Source organism: Anas platyrhynchos, chromosome 13, assembly GCF_047663525.1.
Source record: "Anas platyrhynchos isolate ZD024472 breed Pekin duck chromosome 13, IASCAAS_PekinDuck_T2T, whole genome shotgun sequence".
Classification (NCBI taxonomy): Eukaryota; Metazoa; Chordata; class Aves; order Anseriformes; family Anatidae; genus Anas; species Anas platyrhynchos.
The window spans coordinates 15519567-15537417 of NC_092599.1; the positions used below are offsets into that span (position 1 = coordinate 15519567).

Sequence of the window (17851 nt, forward strand, 5' to 3'; positions counted from 1 at the left end):
GGGTTCAAAGTTCCCTTTCCTGTCTTGTTTTGCAATGTGAACCTGAAGTTGACATTCTGCAGCCTCCCTAATTCGTTCTTTTTCTGTTTTGCAGTTCAAGTTGCCAAGTCTCTGAAGGACAGGCTGGGATTACCTCCTAAGCAGACCAGTACTGAGAGAGGTAACAGCTAGATATTAAATATGCTTTCTCCTCCTTCCTTTCCATGAACTTGGACTGCTTTCATCCATCCCTAAAAACTAATTGAAACGAAAACAAAGAACTGATGCCTCTTGCTTGAGTGCTGAAGCTCTTCTGACAGCCACTATCAGAAATCTGGCTCTAGGTGTGTGTTTCTTTTCTACTTGTGCCTTGTCAAGGTTTTTGGCTGCTTCTGTGAACCGTTCCGTACAATTAGAACAGAACCACTGCCAGGAGCAGGAATTTGAAATGCAGTCTGAAAAAGTACTAAAGTAAAGCAGCATTTCTGTGTAGCAGTTCTCTCTGGATAGGGCTGGTCTTCAAAATACAAGTGGCTCAGAGGAGGAGGAGAATGTCGTTCTAAGGATATTGTTCTAAGATGCATTATTGGGAACACTCAAGATTAGTTTTCCTTAGTGCTCTGACAAATGTTGGAGACTGAAACTATTGCTGGACTCTCTTTAAATGTTGGTGCTTCTCCTCATTTCTTGATGACGACAGGGAAGGCTGCTAAGCCGATGGGAGAGATCCATGTGAAAACACTGGAGGAAATCCGTCGTGAGAAAGCTCTTCAGAGACGCGAAACTCAAGCCAAAGGCGAGGCTGAAGGGCATGGTAAAACTGAAGATTCCAGCGCAGGGGCAAGACCTGCTCGTGCAGCTCCCTCAGCACAACCCGGACCTGCCCCAGCAGAGCAGAAATCTTTATGGAGCACAAAACTAACAGGTGCTCCATAAACAGATGCTTTAATGCCTGCCCCAGTGAGGTGCTTCCCATCTTGAGCAAGTTCAGTTTGCTCAGGATCTGCTTCATGGATAATTGCTGAATGGATTGCACATTGTAGCCTGTCTCTCTCTCTCTCATGGGGCACAAGGAAATAAATGCACAAAGGAAACAAGTACCCAGCTTTCTTTATTTCTGCCGTTGACCAAACTTTTTTTTCTCTTCTTTTTCAGGTGCTTTAAAAAAAGAAAAGAAGGCAGTGGAATTGAACCGGCCTTTTCCTAAACTTTCCTCTGTGCCTGATGTACAGGTGAGTCCTCTGTGAAGACACACATACATTCGTACAATTTCTGATCATTCTGACAAGTTTGGTTACTCACCATGTGCCACCCTCTTGAGCGTGTTCTTACCCTTCAGCACGTGGTAGGAGCTGCACTGCAGTCTAAAGCCTATCGCCAGCAGCATTTCCAGACAACTCTGTACTCCTCAAACTTGGAATCAGTCTGTTTATACCACAGCAACAAAGAAACCCTGTTAGCACCAGCTGAAATCTACACAGTTAACGTGGAGGGAATTCTTTTTGTTCTTACTGACTTGATCTGTCAGACATGAAGGATTTAATACAGAAGGCCAGAGTTCTGTGTTCAAGGAAATCAATCTGTCAGTGGATACTGTCTAGGGGAACTTGTATGACTTTCTGCTGCTTAAAAAGAATGTGATAAATAGATGTACAGCAGAACACCCTAGCTGTTTAAAGAAGCTTGCCATAGTGGATATTGCAGATATGTCAGACTGTGTCCATAGTAAAGCATGGCTCTTGTTACAGGCAGAATTTTAGGGGAAAAAAAAAAACACAACAGTAACCTGAACGATATTAATATGCTGTTCCACATCAAGACCATTTTGGAGGGATTGCTGATCAGATTTTCTTAACGAAATCTCCACGCACGGATATATATTTTTTTTTGTCCTATTCATGCACTGCTTTTCTTTCCTTCTAGCCCACTCAGCAGAGTGGAAGTCGTAAATGTCCAGAGAAGAGCTTTGAAGAGAGACGGTGGGAGAAGTGGCAACAGAGAGACCAACAAGAGAAGCTTGGGAAGGAGGAAGCTGCTGTCAAATCTACTGCTGGCTTCTTTCATACCGAACCAGCAGGGAAAGTGGCAGCTCAATTTCAGGGCCGGGAAGCTAAAAGTAAGTGTTGAAGGTTAAGAGTTCCTTAGGTTGTCTTCTGAAATACAGACAGAAGATGACAATTCTCATGCTGTAACTCTGGCTGGGTGCATTTTGCCACGCAATGCTACGAAGCGAAGTGTGTACTTTCTTTTTCTTAGTTTGTTTCTTTTCCTGCCAGCCAGATGTTAGGTAAGGAACGGGAGAGTAGAAAATGACACTACAAATTTGGACTTTGTAGAACAACTTAACTGTGGGACATCACTGCAAGGGAGAGGCAGCTGGTACAACAGTTGCATACACTCTTGTCCTACTCTAACTGCTGCTTTTTCCTTTCCTAGAGGGAGCAGGACTTGAAATATAAAAGCTGTCTACATTTGTGAACCTAGCTTGCACTTAGGATTGCTATGTGTCTGAGGTTTCCCTTGTCCTGGATTCTTATTTACTGTAGCTATTCGGTTTCTGTGTTCCTTTGTATGGATTGTTGGTAGACAGAGTTTACTATGTGGAAAACATTCCTGAGAATCCAGGCAATGGCGGTGCAATTCTGCTGGCCAAATGCATTTAACTGTGTAGAAGGACCGTGGAAATGATGAAGAGAACCTGGATTTTTCCTGAGGCAGAGCAAGACTGTATCAGTTCTCTCTTCCTTTTACTCTAGCCAACTTGATGACATCTGCGAAGCCTTCGGGTGGGAAAGTGACTTTCCCCAAGAAGAAGGCACTGAAACGTAAGGCACCTGGGAGTTATCCCTCTGCCATAGCAGCTGTGGAACTCCAGAGTGCCTTGGATGCTGACATGATGGGACCTCCAGCCAAAAAAGCAGCCATGGTAAGGCCAGGGGCTAATGCAGAGATGGATCCCTTGTTAAATTCCTACCCTCCTCTAGGAGAAAAGGTGGAAAAGTCAAACGTTCTGCAGGCCTTCTGTTTCCTTTGAAATCCAGTAGCTGTCTACAGGATGCTTGTAGAACCCTTCTGTATTTATGAGCTGAATGGCACTCTTTAACCGGTACTCTGATGCTGTGATTTCTCTGGTGGGGGGGATTTTGTCCATGAATGCCATGTTCTTAAAAGACACAAGATCATGAGTAACCTCCAGGTGAATGTGAACTTTCTTCAGGAGCACCTTGGTTTTGTATTTTGGCCACGGCTCCGCAATGCCAGAGGAGAAGCAGTGTGGAGGAAAAAGCTATTAAGGAATCTTTTACCCATGTGTCATAAATACTGTTTTGCTGCTTTCTAGGGTGTTTCAGACGTGCCGGAGCACATCCCAGCCATCAGACTTGAAGAAAATGCCCAAAACAGGTGACAACCCCAACTTGTTCTTTTTCTTAATCAGTGTATATCCCCAGGGAAACATAAGTTCTGTCACATGTGGGGAAAAAAGGAGGGTTCTGAGATAATTAAAGCCCAAATCCATCAAAGGAATAAGTCACCTGAAACCACTTTCTAGCAGCTAGCAGGATTGCTTAATTAGGCTTTCTTTAAATGCTGCAAGTCAGCACAGCTTTCCAGTGACTTCTTGGGTTGTCTGAATACCTGAACGAGGAGGAGGTGAAGTTCTACTTCCTCGTGAGGTGATAGATGAGGAGTAGTGTCCTCTGCCTTTTGGTCCTCAAGAATGCCACCTCAACTCCAGGTGCCCTGGCTTCACAGATAAAGCCCCAGACTGAAAAATGTAGCTGGTAACACATCGGGCTCTAAATGTAGCCCTGGGTTGATTGATAACAATCCCTGTGTAAGACTGAAGCGTAGGAGGGCTTGCCTACAGTTTTAAGAGCCGGTTTGCAGAAAAGGGATTGCCCGTTAAGAAATGGCATATCCTGATTGTTCTTTCTTGCTCTCCCAAGACCTGAAGTGCGTCTTGGAAGCCCGGCAAGATTAGAGGAGCAGATGGAGACCTCGACCTCAGCTTCTTCCCAGCTAGAAGAGGCACGGACACGCCGACTGAGTTCCACAGGGAACGCACCCTTATCTGTGGATGACGATTTGGAGAAGCTACTTTGGGAAATCTCAGGAGGCAGACTGGAAGCCGAAATCGACTTAGACCTAGGGAAGGACGACGATGAGCTCCTCCTTGAACTCTCCGAGATGATTGACAGTTGAACTGCATAGTCCTATGGTATATTAAAAAAATAAATTAATTGATTAAAACTGTTCTTCTTGTTGGATACCCTGAGGTGATCCTTTTTCTAACTGACGCTTTGCAATGAGACTTAAAGCACAGTCTGAACTGGTAGAAATTGGCAGGATCTGCACTCAGTTGTCCTAAATTTTCCTGCTGCTCAGAGTTAAGGGCTTGTGCATCCGTTCTGTAACTATAGGTGGCTACCTTCGCTATCGAGAGGACAAAGCACTTCTTTTGGCACAGAAAGATCTCCATTGGCACGCCATGGTGGCTGCAAATCGATCTTCTGGTGGAGCGATGCTCTGAAGGCTTAAACGTAAAGCTTCTTCCTTCCTCCCCCCTTGGCACAACTCGATGTTGGGCACATTGTGAAGCTTCGGTGTTCTGATTTCTCGGACAGTTGATAGCCAAATCCTGGAGTTACTGTGTCAACTCTTGACTTTTCCTCGTGTATGCCATTGTTTTGACTGTACCCTTGTCAGATGATGAAGCTGTAGGGGTGGGAGGGAGCAGAATTGTTATTCCAGTGTGTTGTGGACCAAACTTGCTGCCAGGAGTGGGGGTGGGGGTCAGCCCACCCAGCCTTACTTTCAATTCTCAGGGATGATCAAATGGTGAAAAGCAGCAGCTCTGCCATGCGGCTCCGCTACCCCCACTCCCTTCTCTCGTGCTGTACCAAAGTTCCCCCAGGCTTTGGTTGGTGCTTTTTGCTGGTGTGAGGACTCCGGGGCGAGCAGTCGGGACTCTGCCGCAGTCACGGGGTCGATGAAGGGTTGGTTAAGTGCCTCTTGGTTTTCAAAATTGCTCCCCTGAGCTGCTGGCTCTGCTGCCTGCTACAGCAAATGTTCGGGTGCCATCAGCATCGCGCTTGGGCGTGGGCACTGACCCTGCGGAGGACAGAGCTGAGATTCGGGTGGATTGTGTACCCTGCCACCAGCCAGCATTTTTTTTCCCCTAGCAGATCAATTTTGAATTATTTTCCGACCTTTTCGCGGCACGGTAGGCTCTTCCCGCTATGATTTGTGAAGCTGTGGGGGCCCTCAGGCATTTGCTGCTGGTAGAGGAAAAGCGCTTGTCGAATTTGTTGTAAATACTTAATGTTTGGACAAAAACACACTTCTCTGTGTGTGTGTGTGTGTGTGTGTGTGTGTGTGTGTGTGTGCTGTGACACCCCGGCCCCACCAGGGAAAACCTCCACTGACGAAACTGCTGCTGGAGCTCACGCAGGCCTTCATCGTGCCGAAGGACTTCACGGGGACTTCTGCCCTATTACCCCTTCACTTCAGGGCTAAGAGCATCTTTTGTGGATCCAAAGCCTTTTTCTCACCCTTTCTTTGCAGCTGAGAAGCATACAGGCATGGCACCAAGGCTCCTCTGTATAGACCACAGCCTTGTTCTTAAGCACCCAGCTTTCAGGACGTTTTCAGGACAAGAGAGCCTATAGTTGGGATCCAAAGCCGCCTTTATCACCTACACCCTCCGTTCTTGGACCCAGGCTCTCAGTTTTAGGGCCCAAAGCATTCTTTTTAGGCCCCAGAGACACATATTGAGGCAGAAAGCCTCTTCCTTGGGCTCCAAAGCCTTGATTGAAAGGATAAACCCTCCTTTTGACAGGATTGTTCTTGCTTACACGTCAATCCTACAGAGCAGGCTGCCATTTCCAAGGGGCAATTCCCTATTTTTTGGGTCCACAATTTTAATATAAGATGCACCATGGCCTTCTTAGATGGCAAAGCCGTATGTGAGAGGAAGAGCCCTGCTTCCAAATCCCCAAATCCTCATGCTAGGAGCCGAGGCCTGAATTTTAGGGTCCAAACATCCATTTTGAGGAAGCAGAGAGTGGAGTGTGCACCATGCTGCCCTGACATTTTTTGGCCCCAGCATCACATATTAGGGCAGAAAGCCTCTTCCTGGGGCTCCAAAGCCTTGTTTGAAAGGATAATTCCTCCTTTTTAGTGGCTAACGATTTCTTGTATCCCCCTAACTCCCTCTCTCAGCCATCCAACCCGCAGGGCTCAGGACTTGTTGATGCTCTAAGGAAAAGCCTGAGGAGACAGAGAGCTGTGTGTCCAGCCCACAGGGCGCCGGACAACAGGCTGGCCAGGACAAGGAGACAAAGAACAGGCAGGCAAACAGCGCGAAAGAAGCAGGAAAGCTGGAGGAAGAGGTTCTGCCTCTGTTCTGCCGCTGGCTGGAAAGCGGATCTGAGAAGGGACAGCCTCGTTCGCAGCTGCTCGGAAGAGAGCCCCAGCTCGTGTCTGGAATGCTCTGGTGTCCCCAAGGCTGCCAGCACTGGGAACAGCCTGTTGATGGCGGTGCCTCCCCTTTCCTGGTGTCGCAGAGAAAGGGAAGCCCATGCAGGACCCCGTTGGGAAGGCCTGCAATGCCATGGGAGGGCCTGCGTGCTGGAGCAGGGCAAGAGAGCGGGGACAAGCGGCAGAAGAGGCTGGAGAGGGGGGAAAGGTGTCCGCAGGTTGCTTGTAGCTTCTCCCTCCCCTGGCCACTTAGCGCGAGGCGAAGCACAGCCTGGACACTGGCGATTCGGGTGCAGAGCTTTATTCGGACAAGCTGCCGGCCGGCTGCCAGTCCTCACCCCCCCGCTGCCCCGCACGCCGGGGGGGCCGCCCCCAGCCCTGGCAGGAGGGCCGCGACGGTGGTGGGGGCCGGGGGGGTGGTATCCACGGGGGCTGGAGGGCGCTGGGCCGGTCGCGCTGCAGCCGGCTGGGGTGCGCTCGTCCAGGCCCGGGTGGCGGCCGCTGGCGCTGGGCCCGTCTCGGTGCCCGGGCTTCCGAGGCTGCGGAGAGGCGCCTGCGGAGAGAGGAGGCTGGGCAGCACCCGGCGGCCGCGCCGCAGCACCTCAGCGGCGGTGCTGCAAGGCCAGCGGCAGCCGGCCGACGGGGAGCTGGGGCGAGAGACGGCCGCTCACTGCTGTCTTCTCCTGCGCAGCCGGATGACCCCGCAGCACAGAAGCGTGCCGAAGAGCAGGGAGCCCACGATTGCCGCCGCGCTCACGAGGCAGTGCTTGCGCACGGCGGCACCGGCCGAGGCACTCGCGCTCCTCTCGCCAGCCGCACCTGGAGGAACAGCTCTGGGCCTTAGCGCGTCCTCGCGCTGCTGGGCAGCCTGCGGGAGCTCTGGCAGTGCCGAGACGGTCGCTCTCCCGCTGCCAGCCTCTCCGGGAAGAAGCTGCCTTGCTTGCAGCAGAAGGCGCCGCCGCCATGCTCGCGGCTCCCGCTTACGGGCTGCTCAGTACCTGGATTCTCTTGAAAAAACTGGAACACCCCGGTGTGGCGGGCTTCTCCGGGCTCCGAGAGCACTGCCAAGAAGGAGAGAAAGGGAAAGCCTCAGCACGGCTTAGGCACAGAGGATGCCGAAGGACGGGCGGATGGCCGGGCGGACGGAGAGGCTCCCTCTGCGAGTCCGTGCAGCCCCCTGGGCCGCAGGTCGCAGGAGGGGTCCCACTCGCTGCTGCGGTGCTGCTTTGGGCCCCTGGGGACTTGGGCAAGCTGCGGGGCTCAGGTGCTGCGGGAGGTACGCTCCGGTACGGGTCACGGGCTGCAACGGGCTGCGGTGGGAGGCAGGCGATCCCCAGCCACAGGCACAGAGGCCCGCCAGCATCTCTGGCACACCGCTGGCGCTGAGCTCCGCGCGCCAGAGCCCACAGCCCTCCTCCAGAGCGCTTCCAGGCTCCTTTGGCAGCACCTGCTCTGTGCTAAGCGTGCCACCGGACGGCAATTACCTGGCGGGACGGTCGCTGGCGCTGCCTCTGGCGCTCCCTCCGAGCCTGGCAGCGTGTTTCCCCTGGGAAGCGCCTCCTTCTGCACAGCCTCTCCGTCCGCCCCTTCGGCAAGAAAGCGGCACAGTTGCACCGGGAGCGACCGCTCCTCAGCAGGAGGATGCTTCTAGCTGCAGCAGGCGATGCTTCTCAGCATGCACACGGCTGTAGCCAGCCCCTCAGGCTTCCCCGTGCTGCACACCCACCCTGTGCTCCCTCCAGTTCCTGCAGGATTTCCTGCAGGATTGCCGAGGTCCTCTGGGAGCTTTGGCCTCTTCTCGCTTGATGCCTTGCTCTTCGAGGACCCAGCGTGGAAGCTGGAGAGCCGTCGCCTACAGCCACACCTGCAAGCAAACACAGAACAGAGCAGCTCCCACCAAACAGGGCGGGATGCTTCTTCCCATCGCGCAGCTCCCACAGGGGATTGCTGCACGGCCCTGGGCTCTCCCTCCCGCCCAGGAGCCTCTTGCAAACAGGCAGCAGGGGCCTGCAGTGCCAGCGTGCCGGGACAAAACGAACGAAGCGTGCGTGCAGCTGCCCAGAGAAGGGCCTCCCCAGAGCTCAGCCCAGGCTCGAAACTCAAGCCCACCGTGCCCGCTGGCTCTGCAGCACGCATGGGGGCGGAGCGGCTGGCAAAGACAGCTTGGCAAGGCAAAGCGCCCCAGGCGTGTCACCGAGCCTGAGCCCTTCCCTCTCTGCTCTCCTGCGCGGCTGAGGCCAAGGAAGGCTGAAGGTCCATTGCACGCGGGCAGCAAACAACAAGGGCAATGCTCGCTCCTCCCTCCCACTGACTTACTTGGGGGATCGCCCTGGGGCACGAGGACAGGACCATGCTCGGATGTCCCGGACAAATCACCTACAGGCACAGAGCAAAACCGTTGCCAGTGCGTGCTGGGAGCTCCTTCTGCCCCAGCGCCCTGCGGTGGCTGACAGAGGGGCCGGGGCACGGCGCAGGGCCCGGGAGCAGGGCGAGCTGGGGGAAAAACACTCGTCCCCGCTTCTTGTGGAGAAGAGCCCACTGGCCAGGGAGAGGCTGCAGCACTGCTCAGCTGGCGCAGAAAGCCACCAACAAACCCCAAGGAAAGCAAGAGCCACACCGTAGCCCACGTACCTGTGGGGTGCCACCCAGGCTCAGGAGCAGGATTCCACGGGGCAGCTGGAACAGCACGGCCTGCGGGCACAGATGGGGGCCAGCACAGGTGAGGAGGGCTTCCACTGCTGCCCTCGGGAAGCCCCTCCAGGGAGCAGACGACCCCTCGGAAGGGGGTGGTCTGCCTGCGCAGGACCTCCACTCGCCCGCGGACCAGTGCTGCTGCTTTGGAGGCAGGGGACGGTGACAACTTACCGCTGGGCTGCCCCTGGAGCTCCACTCCAGGACCCAGCTGAGGAGCTGGGGAAGCGCTGCCGAGCGCATCGTCACCTGGAAGCAAGCAGAGAGCAGACACGTTCCCCTTGCCCGCTGTGCCCCCGAGCACCCTGCAGTGACGGAGGGGCCGGGGCACGGGGCGAGATGCCCGAGGCTGCGGCGGGGTTCAGGGACCTCCCGACGGAGGGGAAGGCTGGAGCCGGGGCAGCGCGGCGCATGGCTCGGCTCACAGGGGCCCCGGGGGGGCTCAGCCCAGGCTTCGGCCCCCAGCCCCTCCGGCGACTCGCCCGCATCCGGCCCTGCCGCTGCCCCCGGCGCTGGCGCCCACCTGCTCCCAGCGCTCGCCTTGGCATAGCCCAGGCATCCCGGGCACACAGCACGAGGAGGAGGAGGAGGAGGCGGGTGGGGGCCGCAGCCCCCCACATCCGCCCCATGCTGCCACCGCCGCGTGAGTGCCGCCGTTGGGGCCGGCGCAAAGAGGTGCCCGTGGCCTGGCACAGCGTCACAGCGCGGCGCTGTGACCTCATGGCCGCACCCTGCTGGCACAGGGACTGCATGCATGGGGCTGGGGCTGCGTGGCATCAGCCACAGCCGCAGCTCCACTGGGCCACCCGCCCTCAGCGCGGAAAGTGGCCTCCTCCTCCTCGTTGCCATCAGAGCTGGCCAGCAGCATCCTCAGCATCCTAGAGGTCTTGGGTCTGAATGATTCCAAATAAATAAATAAATAAATACATAAATAGAAAACAAATAAAAACAGAAAAGGAAAAAAGAAAGAGAAAAATGGTGTTGGATCCTAAAAGATTCTTTGGTCCCTCAAAGACTCTGGGCTGCATGGTCCAAAACCTGTTTTATAGTCCAAAGCCTCACTACTTTGAGGACCACCCCTTGGTTAGGATCCAAAGGATCTTCATTAGTAGGCCTCCGTGTGTCCTTGTTTGCCTGCCACAACCTTCTTTTCAGGGTCCAGCACCTCCACTTGGGATCCAAAGTCGTCATTTGATCTCCTAACCCCTCAGAATTGAGCCCCAGGCTCTACGCTCTAGTGAACAAATCTTGCTTTTCAGGGCCCTGCAACTCCATGCTGATCCAAAGGGGACTTTTTATGGCTTACCTCCTCAGTTTTCAAACCCACGCCATCATTTGTAGGGCACAATGCCTTACTTTGGTGTCTCACAGTTTCATTTGAGGCTGCAAAGCTGCCTTTATAGGGGGCAATACCTTAGCTGACAGGAACCCTCTTTCATTTTTGGTTTCAAAATGTTCATTCGAAGATCCAAGGCCTGAGGCTTTGAGCCCAAAGCCTCCTTTTCGGGTCCAAACACCCATCTGGAGGGAGCAAAGCATCGCTCTTGGATCTAGACAGAGGAGGGCAGGCTGTGCTGTCGGACATTTTTAGGCCCCGGCCTCACATAGTAGGGCAAAAGCCTCTTCCTTGGGCTCAAAAGCCTTGATTGAAAGGATAACCTCTCCTGGTTTTTTGTTGCTTACACATCAACCTTAGAGACCAGGCTGCCATTTCCAAGGAACAATGCCCTATTTTTAGGATCCACAATTCTATTATAAGATGCAACGCGGCCTTCTTAGATGGCCAGGCCTCCCCCTTAACCTAGCTTCTGGATCCAATGTCAGATTTTTCTTGCTTCCAGCCACACTCTTACGGACCAGGCTGCCCGTTTTAGTGCATCATGCCTGTAATACACAATAAATGTTTGTTCATTGTCTTTTTTATTATCAAAACAAGGAGTTCCGTTTGAGGAGCAGGAATTGCGAAGGCTCCCTGCTCAAGTAAGGAGCTGTATAATACTTGGCTGGACACTATGAAAATTCTTTTGCTTAATGTAACAAAAAAGAGAGCCCCCTCCCCTTCTCTCCTTCTGCATCTCAGTTGCCTCTTTTCTTCAAAGACGCTGTTGCAAAGCTCATGTAACCATCTCCTGATAAGTTGCTAACCTAGTGTCTCAACATCCTGCCTTCCTGTCTCACGCTGGGCCAACATGACCAAATCTAAAAAAAAGAAGTTGAACCACAATGCCGAGGAAGACTACAGCCTTCATCTTCACGACCACCAGAGGGACAGAGACAACGCCCTAGCAACAGTGCGCGCAGTCGCAGAATATACCAGGATGTGCTGCGTAATCCCGGAATTACCGAGATATAAAAAGGGACCCTGGCGGGGGTGAGGTGCGCGCCGATGGCGGAGCCGAGACTCCCCGGCCGCCCAGCACTGTTTTGCTTGCTGTTGGCTTGCTCAATAAATTCCTTTCTATTCTTAATGCAATGCTCTCTGAAAATTAATTAAGGGGGCAACTTATAGCACAGGCCGTAAGCTAGAGACTCCAAAGGCCCAGGATCCAGGTCTAAAGCCTCACCTTGACGACCAGGCCCGTCCACACTCCCCCTCCCTCTCCCTCCCTCCCTCCCTCCCTTCGTCTCTCTCTCCCTCCCCATTTTAAGTGTTCAAAGCCTCATTAGGAGGCCCCCGTGTTTCCTCTCTAGGCTCCAAAGCCTTCTTTTCAAGCTCCAGAACCTCCACTTGGCATCCCAAGTCTTCTTCTGATCATCTAAACCCTCAGTTTGCAGGCCCAGGGCCTCATTTGTAGGGACCAAGCCCTTTCGTTCAGGGCCCTAAGACTGCTCTCAGGAGACAAAACTGGCTTCTTAGTGCTTACACCCTCACTTTTCTGGCCCAGGCTGTCATTTTCAGGGCACAATATCTTCTTTTTTAGGGCCCCCCATTTGCACTGTAAGGTGCAGAGCTGCATTTTTCGGGTGCAAAACCTTATTTGTGAGAAAATTCCCTCCCTCCCCATTTTAAGTGCTACGAGTGGTTAGAGGGGCGTTGGGTAAAGGGAAAGGTTGTGTGGTTGTGGTGGCTTGGGGGCTTACTGTATCCACCTCAGCTATTGTGTGCTATTTTGTCAGTTTGGGATCTGGAAGTTGGATCTCAACACTGAAAACTAAGGGGAGATTTTATTGGTCTCCATACTGTTATAGTTTGCTCCTGAGGTCCACCCCTCAGGAGCAAACTGCTCCAACCTGGGCCCCCCACGGGTGGCAGCTCCTGCCAGGCCCCCTGCTCCTGCGTGGGCTCTGCTCCACAGGCTGCAGCTCCGGCCCACAATCTGCTCCGGCGGGGGTCCTCCACAGGCTGCAGCCTGCTTCGGTGCAGGGCCACCTGCTCCACCGTGGCCTCTTCCACGGGCTACAGCGTGAAACCCTGCTCCACTGTGGTACACCATGGGCTGCAGGCGGACAGCCTGCTCCGCCATGGTCCTCACCACAGGCCACAGGGGAACTTCTGTTGTGGTGCCTGGAGCACCTCCTCCCACCCCTTCACTGACCTTGGTGTCTGCAAGGCCGTTTCTCACTCCTCTCTTTCTCCCAGCTGCTGTTCCACAGCAATTTCTTCCCTTTCTTAAATATGCTCTCACAGAGACGCAGACAACATCGCTTATTGGCTTGGCTCTGGACAGCAGCAGGGCCCTTATCTAAAATGGGGCAGCTTCTGGATTCTTCTCACAGAAGCCACCCCTATGGGCCCCTGCTACCAAAACTTGCCAAGTAAACCCACTACAATTTCTTATTGTTCATATTGTTCAAAAGGGATGGAAAATGGAGACTTGTTTGTCATCAAGAAAAGGAATGGAAAATGGAGCCTGTTCAGTCCTGGAACTTAAAGGATTCTTTGTTACCTTTCCTGACCGTACATATGTGTAGGCATACTTGGGTTTAGTATGTAAAGCAATGTTCTGTATATCTAGAATGTTTGATGTTTGTGTGTGCGTTTTGGTGGAGCGTGGACTCTCTGCACACCCAGTGCTGTTTACTTGCCTTTTATACCTTTTATAAATATTTGTTTTACAAATATTACAAAATTCAGATTGAGATCTCATTTATAACAGGGGGGAAAATGAGCTCTGGTCCCACGCTGCTCTCAAGAAACTGTGTAGGAGAAGGACGTGAGGAGGGAGCAAGCTGCGAGTCATATGCCAGATGTCCTGCGCCTGTCTCGGAGGTTGGCAATGCTGGCCCAAAGGTGTGGTGCAGGCGCTGCCACTCCAGGGCTGCAGCCCCATCTGAGGGACATCTCCTGTGGCGCGGGGAGCACTGCCAGCAGCCCGAGGGAAGCGATCCTTCCTCTCCACCGCAAGAGCGGCCTTCCCCTTGCTTGGGTGCCGAGGGCCCAGGCCCCAGCATGGCACCTCCAGCCACCCCCGTGAGGCAGGGGCTCTGTCACAGTGGGCGTCAGGCAGCTTTGGGCATCCCTGCCCAAATAGGGGGCGCGCAGCGGTGATGTCACAATGGCCATTGTGACCCGCGGGGCAAGGAGAGTATAAAAGGCTGCTGGGCCCGGGCCGTGCCTCAGTGCGATTTGGTGAGTTGGGGAGAGGGCAGGGAGGAGGGGGCAGCCCGGGGCTGCCGAGGGAGGAGGGGTCCCACACCTCAGGGCCCGTGCTACAGACTCACCCTCGTTCTGCTTCCCCCTCAGGTTCGGCAGAGGAGTGTGTGGAGGAGAAACCCCGGCACCGCTGAGGCAGGGACTCTCCAAGTGCTCACTGTCGAAGTGCACCATGTCTGCAAGGAACGAGAATGCTCCCGACTCGAGGGAGCGAGGTGAGAGAAAAGTATCCCTTTTCTCAGCAGGGCCCCTCTGCTCCTTGGCAGGGGGGACCCAGGTTGGGCTGTGGGTGCCTGCTGGGCCCCTTCCCCTCCACAGCCTCTGGCCCTGCCCATCAGCCAGCATGGCAGGGACAGAACAGGCCCTTGGGGACAGTCCCTCGGGGACACCTGGCCCCGCAAAGGTGCTCAATGGCTGAGCCATTTTCTCTCTCTCCTCCAGCATGCATGCTGTGTGGCCGGGTAGATGTCGACGTGAATGTCTGCGGCCATACATATGAAAGGAGTGGGCTCTGTGCCCACTTATGTTGCATGGTGAGTTCCCCCAGGGGTCCTGTCAACATCCCACCAGGGACGGTCCCTTCAACTATGACTCCTAATGAGATCCTGCTCTTTTCTCTTCTATAGTTTTTTGCGAGTGAACTTTATCGGCAAGGACTCATAACAGAGGGAATGGAAGGAATTTTAATAGACGATGTATGGCGAGCAATATGGCAGGCATTCGAGAAGGTGAGGACCTGACAGGGACAGGGAGGTTTGTGCCAGGAGATGCTCCCACAAGCTTAGCCTGGACCCCAGGGAAGCAATCCCGGCCTTTCCAACCTGCTCCAGGACAAACTGCTGCTCTGGCAGACGAGCCTTGTCCACCAGGCGGGTCTGCAGAGTGTGTCCTGCACCCTGTGCCCTGCCCTGCCCAGGGGTGTGGGATCAGCGGTGGCGGCATCGAGCCTGCTGCTAATGGGGCTGTTGTGTTCTCTTCAGCAATGCTTCGTCTGTGGCGAGCGAGGGGCCACCATCACCTGCACGGTGAGAGGCTGTGAACGCTGCTTCCATCTCCCCTGCGCCTCAGAGGGAGAATGTGTCACCCAATACTGCGGGCAGTACAGGTAAGGTCTGCCGGCACCAGCCAAGCAAGAGAAGACCCCACGGTGATGCTTCCCAAGCAGCCTGGCAGAGCCAGAGGCAGCGCCAGAGCCTGGACGGGCCTGGGGCTCCTTCACGTTCCTCTGCCCTCCTCGCCACAACCGCGGCGGGCCCAGCACTTCTCACCTTGCCCTTCCCTTCCCTCTCCCCCCCAGGTCCTTCTGCTCGGAGCACCGCCCGCAGCAGGCAGCGCAGGCAGCTCCAGAGCAGGGCACCACCTGCATCATCTGCATGGAGCCTGTGGGGGACAGCACGTCCTACCACACCATGGTGTGCCCAACCTGCAATCACGCCTGGTTCCACCGGCGCTGCATCCAGGTAGGAGCCCTCCCCTCACCCTGCGGGCACGGCAGCTGCTCAGCAGCACCAGGGCCCGCTCACCGCTCACCGCCTGTGTTCCTGCTGCAGGGACACGCCATGTGTGCAGGCATTCTCTGCTTCCAGTGCCCCATCTGCAGAGACAAGATACCGTTTTGTCTAGAGATGTACCGCATGGGGATCCGAATCCCAGTCAGGTTGGTATCCCTCTACCCTGCTCTTGAGGCACGAGGGCACAAGCGCTGTGCACAGCCAAATACTGGACCATTTCATCCCTTCTCTTGCAGACCACCAACCTGGGAGGACAACGACGCCTTTGCATCACAGCGTGAGAGGCACCAGCGCTGTGATGCCAGCGAATGCCTTTACCCACGAGGCAGGGAGCAGGCAGAAGTACACGGGTGAGTTGCCTCAGCAGCCATCTGGGGCTCTGCATGGGACCTCAGCATCGCTGCAGGCTGGGGGAGGCAGGACAGAGCAGAAGGGATGTGCCAGCCACTCCCTGCCTCAGACGCTTTGTCCTCACACCCACAACCCTTTGCTTCTTCCCCAGGCCCTGGCAGCTGCTCCTGTGCCGCTCCTGTGCTGCCGAAGGCACCCACCGGCGCTGCTCCAACTTGACCAACAGAGCAGGCACCTGGGAGTGTGCCAGCTGCGCTGGCGTGGACAACGGTAAGACGCACAGGCCGCATGCTGCTGGGCTGCAGGGGCTCAGGGCAGCCTTGCCAGAGTTGAGTCTCTCTGACCCAGGACGGAGCAGAGCCTCTACTGCCGTGGGTCTGGAAGTCCATCCCACTCACCTTCCTGCCTCCTCTTACAGCCTCCAGTGCCAACCAGGGGCTCGCCAGCTCTAGCACCTCCAGTGCAGAGGCTCCGGGGCCCTCCCATGGCTCCCCAGCACCCGAAAGCAGCAGCCTCAGCAGCAGCAGCAGCAGCCAGGCAGCACCAGGGCCATCCCACAGCTCCCAGGGGACTGAGAGTGGAAGGCCAGCAACAGAAGAGAGGGCAATCCGCCAACCTGTACGTCAGGCCCAGGACACCTGTAATGATCCTGGAAGAAGCCGCACGAGGAGCCGTGCTGCAGAACCCAGCGCTGAGAGCAGCACGCCCAGCTTGGCCAGACAGAGGGCACCAGGAACCTCCAGTCACTCCATGGTGCCCGAAGGCAGACTCCCTCCCAGCCAGCGGGGACGACCCCAGAGAAGAAGCCGCTCACCGCTGGAACATCAGGCCACAGATGCCCAGAGCCAGCCCCAAAGACGCCGCAGGAGCAGCCATGAACCACAAACCGGTGCTGGGAGCAGCAGCACCACCCGATCTGCCAGGCAGGCGGCATCGGGGTCCCCCAGTGGATCCCCAAGACGTAAACGGCGACGATCCTCCAGCCAGCAGGGGCGACCCCAGAGAAGAAGCCGTTCACCGCTGGAACATCAGGCCACAGATGCCCAGAGACAGCCCCAAAGACGCCGCAGGAGCAGCCATGAACCACAGACCAGTGCTGGGAGCAGCAGCACCACTCGATCTCCCAGGCAGGCGGCATCGGGGTCCCCCAGTGGATCCCCAAGGCGTAAACGGAGACGATGCTCCAGCCAGCAGGGGACGGCCCGGGCAAGAAGCCGCTCCCCATTACGTCAGGCCACAAATACCCAGAGCCGGCCCCGGAGACAGCGTGGGAGCAGACGTGCTGCATCCCCCTGTGCTCAGAGCAGCAGCAGCAGCAGCAGCAGCAGCTCTGAGAGCGAAACGGCATCGGGGTCCTCCAGCGATTCCCTGGTGCCTGAACGCAGCAGCCACTGCAGCCACACCGGGCCAGTCCGGACACGAAGCCGTTCCCGGTTACAACGTCGGGCCTCGAATCCCTACAGCCGGCCTGAACAACGCCGCGGGAGCAGCCGTGCTCCAGCCCGACGTCGTGGCCCCAGTCCCCAGCCGCCATCACAATAAAGCTTGCTGCCAATCCCATCTGTGCGGAGAGATCACACGCGCGTGTCGGCTTCAGCCTCACTTGCACTCCCATTAGATGGATTAGAAAAATAACAGAATTCCAGTAAGCACGTTTGGCTTAATCACATTGTCCAGAAGGGGTTACGATCTACACAGCCAGGCATATTGTTGGGCTGTACATGTCCCAGTTATCAGCCAACCGTCACCCTGTAGACTATGGCAGGTAAAATTGGGAGCTGTGATATTATCGTGTCTTTGGGGAATTGTGGTATGAACGTTCCCTGTGAGATTCCCAAGTTTCACTCCATTCCAACACCCCTCTGTTTCTAACAGAATCACAGAATCGCAGAATTTCTAGGTTGGAAGAGACCTCAAGATCATCGAGTCCAACCTCCGACCTAACGCTAACAGTCCCCACTAAACCATATCCCTAAGCTCTACATCTAAACGTCTTTTAAAGACTTCCAGGGATGGTGACTCCACCACTTCCCTGGGCAGCCTGTTCCAGTGTCTAACAACCCTTTCGGTAAAGAAGTTCGTCCTAACATCCACCCTAATACCCCCCTGGCGCAACTTTAGCCCATTCCCCCTCATCCTGTCACCAGGCACGTGGGAGAACAGACCAACCCCCACCTCTCTACAGCCTCCTTTAAGGTATCTGTAAAGAGCAATAAGGTCGCCCCTGAGCCTCCTTTTCTCCAGG

At 55.2% G+C, this 17851-nt stretch overlaps 2 protein-coding genes and 3 long non-coding RNA genes across 5 annotated transcripts; 3 read left to right on the plus strand and 2 right to left on the minus strand.

Moving 5' to 3' along the window:
• The first annotated feature begins 23 nt into the window (after positions 1–23).
• On the plus strand, positions 24–3385 carry LOC140003626 (zinc finger CCCH domain-containing protein 11A-like). The gene is made up of 6 exons (XM_072044493.1): positions 24–160; positions 680–904; positions 1135–1211; positions 1903–2095; positions 2736–2905; positions 3320–3385. Exons 2-6 carry the CDS (start codon positions 697–699, stop codon positions 3383–3385), a joined length of 714 nt encoding a protein of 237 aa, XP_071900594.1. The 5' UTR covers positions 24–160; positions 680–696.
• Positions 3386–3387: 2 nt separating this feature from the next.
• Positions 3388–4247, plus strand: LOC140003598 (uncharacterized). The gene is made up of 2 exons (XR_011812516.1): positions 3388–3715; positions 3927–4247. It is a non-coding gene; the product is annotated as an uncharacterized lncRNA (long non-coding RNA).
• A 2896-nt stretch (positions 4248–7143) lies between these two features.
• On the minus strand, positions 7144–8290 carry LOC140003599 (uncharacterized). The gene is made up of 4 exons (XR_011812517.1): positions 8186–8290; positions 7944–8045; positions 7458–7520; positions 7144–7278 (listed from the first exon to the last, which is right to left on the minus strand). It is a non-coding gene; the product is annotated as an uncharacterized lncRNA (long non-coding RNA).
• Positions 8291–8768: 478 nt separating this feature from the next.
• LOC140003600 (uncharacterized) lies at positions 8769–9998 on the minus strand. Its single transcript, XR_011812518.1, has 4 exons — positions 9674–9998; positions 9325–9399; positions 9091–9150; positions 8769–8835 (listed from the first exon to the last, which is right to left on the minus strand). It is a non-coding gene; the product is annotated as an uncharacterized lncRNA (long non-coding RNA).
• Positions 9999–13830: 3832 nt separating this feature from the next.
• Positions 13831–17185, plus strand: LOC106018977 (uncharacterized). The gene is made up of 9 exons (XM_027467865.3): positions 13831–13959; positions 14186–14277; positions 14371–14472; positions 14725–14849; positions 15042–15204; positions 15295–15401; positions 15492–15605; positions 15758–15876; positions 16025–17185. Exons 1-9 carry the CDS (start codon positions 13917–13919, stop codon positions 17146–17148), a joined length of 1989 nt encoding a protein of 662 aa, XP_027323666.3. The 5' UTR covers positions 13831–13916; the 3' UTR covers positions 17149–17185.
• The last annotated feature ends 666 nt before the right edge of the window (positions 17186–17851 follow it).

Coding starts and splice junctions, on each gene's coding strand:
- LOC140003626 (XM_072044493.1), top strand. CDS start 697: ATGGGAGAGATCCATGTGAAAACACTGGAGGAAATCCGTCGTGAGAAA. Junction 2,096..2,735: donor TCAGGGCCGGGAAGCTAAAA/GTAAGTGTTGAA, acceptor CTTTTACTCTAG/CCAACTTGATGACATCTGCG. Junction 2,906..3,319: donor CAGCCAAAAAAGCAGCCATG/GTAAGGCCAGGG, acceptor GCTGCTTTCTAG/GGTGTTTCAGACGTGCCGGA.
- LOC106018977 (XM_027467865.3), top strand. CDS start 13,917: ATGTCTGCAAGGAACGAGAATGCTCCCGACTCGAGGGAGCGAG. Junction 13,960..14,185: donor TCCCGACTCGAGGGAGCGAG/GTGAGAGAAAAG, acceptor TCTCTCCTCCAG/CATGCATGCTGTGTGGCCGG. Junction 15,402..15,491: donor GGGATCCGAATCCCAGTCAG/GTTGGTATCCCT, acceptor CTTCTCTTGCAG/ACCACCAACCTGGGAGGACA.